The 7779-nt window shown below is 40.3% G+C and overlaps 1 protein-coding gene across 1 annotated transcript; it reads right to left on the reverse strand.

Moving 5' to 3' along the window:
- Positions 1–2466: 2466 nt before the first annotated feature.
- LOC125947157 (uncharacterized) lies at positions 2467–5824 on the reverse strand. Its single transcript, XM_049671538.1, has 3 exons — positions 5659–5824; positions 4562–4693; positions 2467–2589 (listed from the first exon to the last, which is right to left on the reverse strand). The coding sequence occupies exons 1-3, from the start codon at positions 5821–5823 to the stop codon at positions 2467–2469; spliced, it is 420 nt and encodes a 139-aa protein (XP_049527495.1). The 5' UTR covers position 5824.
- Positions 5825–7779: the final 1955 nt, after the last annotated feature.

Here is a 7779-nt window from a genome sequence, read left to right on the forward strand (position 1 = left end):
TGAGTAGAGAAATGCCTTTCACTATAGAATCACTGATAACATTCAAGAAATTTGAAATCCGTGTATTCGTGTCGCGCAACGAGTTAAAACTGGAAACAGCGACAGTGTAATGAAAAACGGTTACCCGCTAAAAGGAAAATAGTGCACATTTCCGACATAGACATTTCATGAAATTTTTATGACAAACGGTTCCGACATTTCCGAGAACGAATCTTGTATGCTGGGCTACCTTTGTAGACATAAGTGAAGAATGATTACCCGCAAGACACTGCGTGGTCGTACCTATCGATCGACATTCTGACTGTTTATACTTTCCTAGCGATTCGTGCTTGGTTGTGTAATCGAAGCAATCAAACACCTTACACTTCTTCTTGTGTCTTGGGAAAATTTAAGATGAGCAAATAGGCTCATGTTTATGTGTTATGTCGTAGTTTGTAAACCAAGCTTTGAGGACACCTCAAAATGATATTTAACATCACAACCCGCTGTGGTAGTTTAGTGGTTACGGCATTGAGTTGCTTAGCACGAGGACGCGAGTTCGTATCCCTACCACGGCGGCCGCATTTCAATGAGCGAGAAATGAAACAAAAAAACCTCATGTACTAAAATATACGTGCACGTAAAGAACCCTAGGTGGTCAAAATTAATTCCGCAGGATCCCACTACGGCGTACGTCCCAATCACATCGTTCTTTTGGCCCATAAAGCATAAACGACAAATCTCTTTAAATTTATTTTTTCAAACCATCTAATAGTTTCTTGCTTCAATAACTATTACATTTTAAATTATTTATCATAAACAAGAACACGCAGAATATCGCTGTTTTCTCAGAAATGCACTTATGAACCAGGTAACGGGAAAGACAGGAACTGACCGGGATGTTAAAAAGAACAATTTGGTGAATTGCTTGAACAGTGTGAGCAATTTTTTCTTAATTATTCTTTAAATACCTAGTCCTGGTACTAGTAATATTTGCTTCATACAGAAGTGTCCTCTAATTCAGAAAGCGAACTGGCCTGCCTCACCTCTTCGTCTAGGAAAATATCGTATGGCTCGCCCTCCAAGCACCTGCAGAACGAACCAAATTTATTATGCATACATATTGGGGGCATTTTATTAAGTGCTTCAGCATTCAGGAAACTGCTGCAGTTTCAGGTCAGGATGGAGTAACGTAGTCCACTCCATGTACATAAAAGTTACAAATCTACAAAAGCACCCAAAGTAAATGAAAGTACGCGTGCATTTTGCTGGTAGAAGTGGGACTTTACTACCTTTAGCACCTGTACAAGCGCACAGATATTAACTGCGTAGATTATTTTCTGGAGCTCACTTCTCCAAATACACTACGACATCGCGCTAATCTAAGACTTCACCACGATCTCCCTTTTTGATGTTTTCCCGAATTGGTCTGCAGACTTGTTTTGAAAACTAAGCATGTACAATTATTGCATAGTTTAGTCATTATGTAGGCAAATCAAAGGCTTGCCTACATCATAATCGTCATCACTATCATCATCATCGTCATCACCAATTATTCTCTCTTAAGAACCTCATGTGGGGTATTACACGAAGGAGGAACATGTACAGGAGTAATCAAAGTAGTAATAGAAACAAAAAAGAAAAGAGGAATAACACATGAGTACGTAAGGGGCACCAACAGTATGAGCATTAAAGGCACATCGAAATTAAAGCATGGCAGAGGTGTCAGTAAAGTTATTAGTTCTGGAAACAGGCTGCCAGTAACGGCCAAAATTATTCTGAATCACACTCAATACCTTTTGATTCTGGCAGCTCATTCTACTGCTATATACTCATAGGCTGGGGGAGGAGGTTTATGTACAGGAGTAATCAAAATAGTAATAGACACAAACAAGAAAAGAGGAATAACACATAAGTACGTAAGGGGCACCAACAGTATCAGCATAAAAAGGCCCATCGAAATTAAAGCATGTCAGAGGTGTCAGTAAAGTTATTAGTTCTGGAAGCTCAAAAGTTCAGGCATTCAGATTTTGAGAAAATTGAATTAAACAGGCCTAACGAAGTAACCCGGAAGCAATGTCAGTGTTTTGTTGTTCTAACAAAGCAGACCATGTAGTGGTTAGAGAACTGCGACTCAGCTGCGCTGAGCTCATTCTCCGTAAAATAAGCTTGTTATTTATAGCAAAACTCTCGCAATATGTAGAATGAAACAGTAAATAAAGCGAAAAGTGAAGATTAAAAGCGGCAAGTAGAAATAGTCGCATCCAAGAGAGAAGGACCCAAAGACAACTACAACACTCCGAATGCCTTGGTCTTGATTCTCTTTAAAAGCTCAAACATGCAGTGTGCCCCGCAGTGAAAGGCATTATCTGAGGAGGCAGTACATCTCTTGCAGAATTATCAACACTTCTGCATTCGGTATTCTGATAAATGCTGACACTATCACATTCTTTATACAATCTTAGTGGCCGCTTTCCTGCTTCAGTCTTACCGCTTGTGCGTAGGATGGCAGTGCTCGGGGGTGGCCGCCAAGGACTTGTTTATGCATTCCATGACATCAGCAGGCTTCGTCAAGTTGCTTGGAAGCAGCATAATACTGTCGGACCCTTTCTGTAAATTGTACGATCAAATTACCCTGGTGTGTGGCGGAATGCGTTTGTTTAGGCCAACGTCTCCGTAATCTAAGAAACTTTGTCGCCTCTCCTAGACCAAGAAATCGAAATTTAGCAGCGGTCAAGAATGGGTGAAGAAAGGACGCTTCTGTCTGCAGCCAAAGTTTCGAATAGTGTGAACTACTTTTCTTCGTCAGGGATCTGATCATTTAATGTTCACTACTCTTGACATCGATTCGTGTTTACATTTATATGTCTTCCAATTGGTCGCGTAGTATTGGTCGCTTCGTCTATAACTTCGGGTAAATTCTTTGTTTGGTTTTAAATTCAGAACGTTGGGGTGCATTGATTTTTTATTAGGTTTTTTGAAATCTACTTCTAATCACGCCTAACGCCTATGGACATGCCTTGCATGGGTTGTCAGGACGGGCTGTCAGGAAGTTATGCGAAAGTCTCCTGGTACATTTGCATACAGGTTTCGTCTTACTCTGCCGACGTAAAAGTAAACGTGATTTATTACTAAACCACTCCTGCCCAGCAAGGAACTATAAGGTACAACTGAGATTTCATCATACAAACTTATTTGTACCCTAAAACCTAAACCGAGCAGTTATGAAGTTCGTTGCATTCCAAACGGTGGCATGGATTTGATAGGTGCGAAACGCATCAAACCAAAGCATCATTATGCTGAGGTGTACGCATTCCTAAAATGATACCTTTTTTGTCGCAACCATGCAGAGGACTCTTAATATCTTTACGGTGCAGCCTGAGAATCATACATGACTCTCCTTTGAAGCAGGGTTCTTGTAGTCCAGAGTTTTCTGCCTAAACAGTTTTTAGCGGTGTTGGAATCATGATTTTTAAGCCTGAATTGGATACGAATCGAACAATGCTAGAAGCGAATCGAATCAAATATCGAATACTTTTTGAATATGTCTACCTAGTGAATAACCGTTATTGCAACAATATAAAACGATATTCACATTCCAGTATTCCTGAACTTTATTTACTATTCTTAAGTAAACACACAACGGGAGCATTAGGAGCAAACAAGTAGTTTCTCCGCGCGCACATTGCTCTACACCGAGTGCGAATTATCGCTGTACACCCTGTAAAATATGGCTACCTAAGGGACCTAGCCTGCTCCACTACGCAGGTTCTCATGTTTTATATCTGTACTTTGCCCTCGGGGATCAAACTTCGCCGTACTGTTGCTCCAATTTTTGTTTATTTTGGTGCAGTTGACGTCTTGAGACATTCGAAAAGTATTTGAAAAGTATTCGCATTTACGAATAGTCACATTTTGATTAGAAGACCGAACCTAGTAGGACATTATTGAATTTGTCACTGGAAAGTTTCGAATATTCGCACACCACTGCGCTTCTTCTAGAGCAAATACCCCACAATATGCTCGTGACGAGCAACCAGTTCTATAAAACGAGCGCACATAGCCTTGCGAAAGCTGTATAAAATAGAGAGATTGGCTTTATCAGTCAGGTATTTTCACTGACTTGTGCATTACGACCGTAAAATTTCATTTTTTTATATATCCCACTCTTACATGCCAGAAGCAGCATCTAGACGCTCGGGAACAAAGTGTCCGTCACCTGAAGAATGATATTGCAAAAAGAAATGATTTTTTTTTGAACAGAGCAGAATATGTAAAGTCGTGTGGTGAGTTGTGAAGTCGACGTTACAACCTAGATTTTCATATCATTTACCAGTTTTGATAAACTTCATTTCGGCTCTTTGTCCTTTTTTGTGGTGTTTCAAAGGCGTATATCCAATAGTGAAATTTCGCGGAATGCGCTGGAAAGAAATAATTTAACCAAGTTCATACAGTTTCACAAGCATCTAACAACATATCCGTGCTGAAGTTATTACGTAATCGTTAGATATGTAACATTGGGAATGAGTGAAGTAGATGCGTATGATCATGTACGTATTTGCCCAGGAACATAAATGCTTACAGCGTAAACAGGCGGCAGATTCTCAACGGGGATTCCCAGTGGCGGAAATGGCACGAGCACGCGCAATTCCTTGTAGTTCTTGAGCACGAACGCCGCTTCTGCAGCCTTCTCAGAAAGGAAGCTGGCGGTGACCTGCGTGTTACAGGGTTGTCTGTTGCTACCGGAGATATGTAATCGCAATTACAGTGCTAATAATAGTACAGACTTAAGAGAAGTGTTTGTGTATAAACTTTAATAGAAAGGTGGGTGGCTGCCATACAGATATATCAACTACTTGAGCCTTTTGCGGCATAAAACCACTATTCATACTGTAAGATTACGAAAAAAAGTTGGAGGTTTCTCGCGTGATTGAACAATGCTATACACTAATACTGATGAGCAACAGTTTGCACCTGACAATATATTCACGATACGAGATGGTTTAAGAAGCCTCACTAGCTTGTTTGGGCACGTGTTTCCCTTGTGCACAACTGTAGGTTCTTCACAGGACAGCCATAGAAATTATGGAACTCGTGATGAATAGCTACGTAAATCAAAACTCATAGTCATGGAGATAAAAGAATACCTGAGCATCAGGAAGCATGCAACATATATGAATAAACACAACGTAGGCCTTCCCGCAATCACAGAGGGACCATCAGATGCAGGCCTGCGGTTGCAGGGAGAATGCGTTCTAAGCGTAAATACTTGTTTATTGTAACAACTTATACGATATATAATTTTACTATTTGAGTATAATATGAATATGATTTAGGCACGCGTCCTTGATAGCTTCGCTGTATAGCTAGCAATGCTAAGTGAAAGAAGCCGCGAATTCATGATTAGTGCCTGGCATAACTAACGGCAGCATAGTGATGGGACCTATTGACATACTGACAGACATATTACGGTAGCAAGGATATCAGTGAAGCGACTGTCTACTCTGTCAGCTTTAGTTTTGCTGAGTGTGTTACTGGACATGATCAGGAGCATCAAAACTTTTTTTCTATTTATTGATTTTAAGCAATAGTGTGCACAGTGAACGAATATGTCTTTGATAACCCTATAGGTTTCCATTGGCGGTGTGCGTATCTGCCAAATCTACGCTTATCGCGTACCGTGTTCTCCCTGTTGGCATCTTCCGGATGATCGGCGCTCAACACTAGTTCCTCGGGGTATTCAGGAAAACTGTGCCAACGCTCGCGTAGCGTGGCGCCGTCCTTTTGTACGAAGAGCTGCACATACGTCTCTTGTTTGATAACCGGGGCACCGAGCAGTGACATGGTGTACCTTATGAGGGTATGAAGCACATGAATAACGAAAATTAACGCACGTTCAAATACTGGAAAACAGATTACCTTCCAATGTTATGCCTAAGAAAATAGGTATGACTAAAATGCTAAATAATGAAAGCGCTGCTAATAAAAATGGCTTGTGCGCTGTTATTAAAAACGCGCATCACTGTTTGCCCGGCCGTCACAACATCAAGTACTTCCACCGTCGCCTTATAGCTTCTTTCGCATTATTTAACTATTATGTTGTACTTTTATAAAAATATCTAATGGTGTTCTCATAATCGTAGTTTGCCTGATATGATTTCTAGCATTTCATATAATGGCTGTAGTTTTTTCTCCTTCGGGCCAAACAGTCTTTCATTGTTACAATTTTCATTGTCACAATTGCCTACAATTTTATTAGAAGTTTAAAGTATATTTGGGCAGCGCGCACGTGTACAAATATACATTTACGAGAGTACAGCAGGTGGTGGCAAAGTAGGAAATCTCCGGGGGACCTTCTGTATTAGTGTGAATATTGTTGACATAAGAAACACCTGTAAGATTACAATAGCACATAGAATACATATCGGACAATTATAAAAAAGGCATATCATATCAAAATACAAAGCTGCACAAAATGTGCTCACAAGCAAGGAGCATGTCACTCTCGTAAACTAAGAGAGGCATAAAAGGCGCAATAGCAAGATGAAATAGTTTACGTACGCAATAACACCTCAAAGTAGACTGTTTGCGTAAAAAGAGAAGTTGCTGTCTTTCCGCAATTGTTTTCTTTCATTCTGCTAAAAGCATTTACAAGTTGATTCTGGATCTTTTTCCTGAACTAAAGGGGCTATTCGAAACTAAAAAAAAACTGGTTCAGGACCCCCTCGCCCCACTTACACAGTCCCTTTTCCTAATAAAAACGTGCGTAATTTGATGGGTTCCGCAGAACCTCAGTACACTTTCATGCTATACCACTATGACATACCAAGACGATCAGATAAAGTACCAGTAATATTTTCGGAACGTCCAGGCAATTAGCGACAAGCAGGCACATATTTGGAAAACATACACTAAACTAGTTATCTCAACGCATATTTCTGATTCCAAAAGTGTCATTAATCAAATTTGTTCTTATACAGCGATCAGTTGACTTTGGCATGTACTGCAGCGTTGAAGATCTCCTTTAAAGGCAAGCTTCTAATATCGAAGTTTTGCAAAGCGCAGTCAAGCGGACTCACTTTCTCGCACCTCTGGTAATTGAGATACAAAGTGCTAACTCTCGATACAAGTTTCGTCGTACCAGTGGTTTTCGTATGTGACCACAAATAGTCCTACAATTGCCAATTGTAGAGTGAAGCAAACAATTCTCAAGCATAATATAAGAGATTCAGAATATTTGGAGCGGCTACAAATGCGGCAGGAGACAAAAATAACAAAACAAATTTCACTGCCTTTGTTAATCCAGTAGCCAGGCTGCATCGCGGTGCCAACTATATCTTTAGGTCACGTGCAAAGCTCAAATAAACATACGCAATTCACACTAATTTAAAATTCTCTCAACTTTGCATTTTTTGTTTTCACACCCTGCAAGCTGTGAAGCGAAAAGAACGTTGTTCATCATTGGTTCACTAAAGCCGAAGACCTGAGCTCCCTACGCGTATATTTAATCTATAATTAGTGCATACTCTAAAGTTATTTATAACAAAGGGAATATATTTTACGATGTTAGTGAGCACTGTTTGCGATGAACATTCGTAGAAATCAGCACTTACCAAAGGGGGCTGTACTTCAAGCAGTGTACAGTGCAATTTTTGTTGCGCTCGCAGTTGCAGCAGTAACCCTGAAGCAGCAAATTTCCCTATTGTAAACGAATCGTACGCTTAACCATGGGCATATTTTCAACTTCACTTGCCTTGGGAACCTTCTTCGCGTATCCAGCGCATACGGTCAAGTCACAGG

The sequence above is a fragment of the Dermacentor silvarum genome, chromosome 7, assembly GCF_013339745.2.
Source record: "Dermacentor silvarum isolate Dsil-2018 chromosome 7, BIME_Dsil_1.4, whole genome shotgun sequence".
NCBI classification, from domain to species: Eukaryota; Metazoa; Arthropoda; class Arachnida; order Ixodida; family Ixodidae; genus Dermacentor; species Dermacentor silvarum.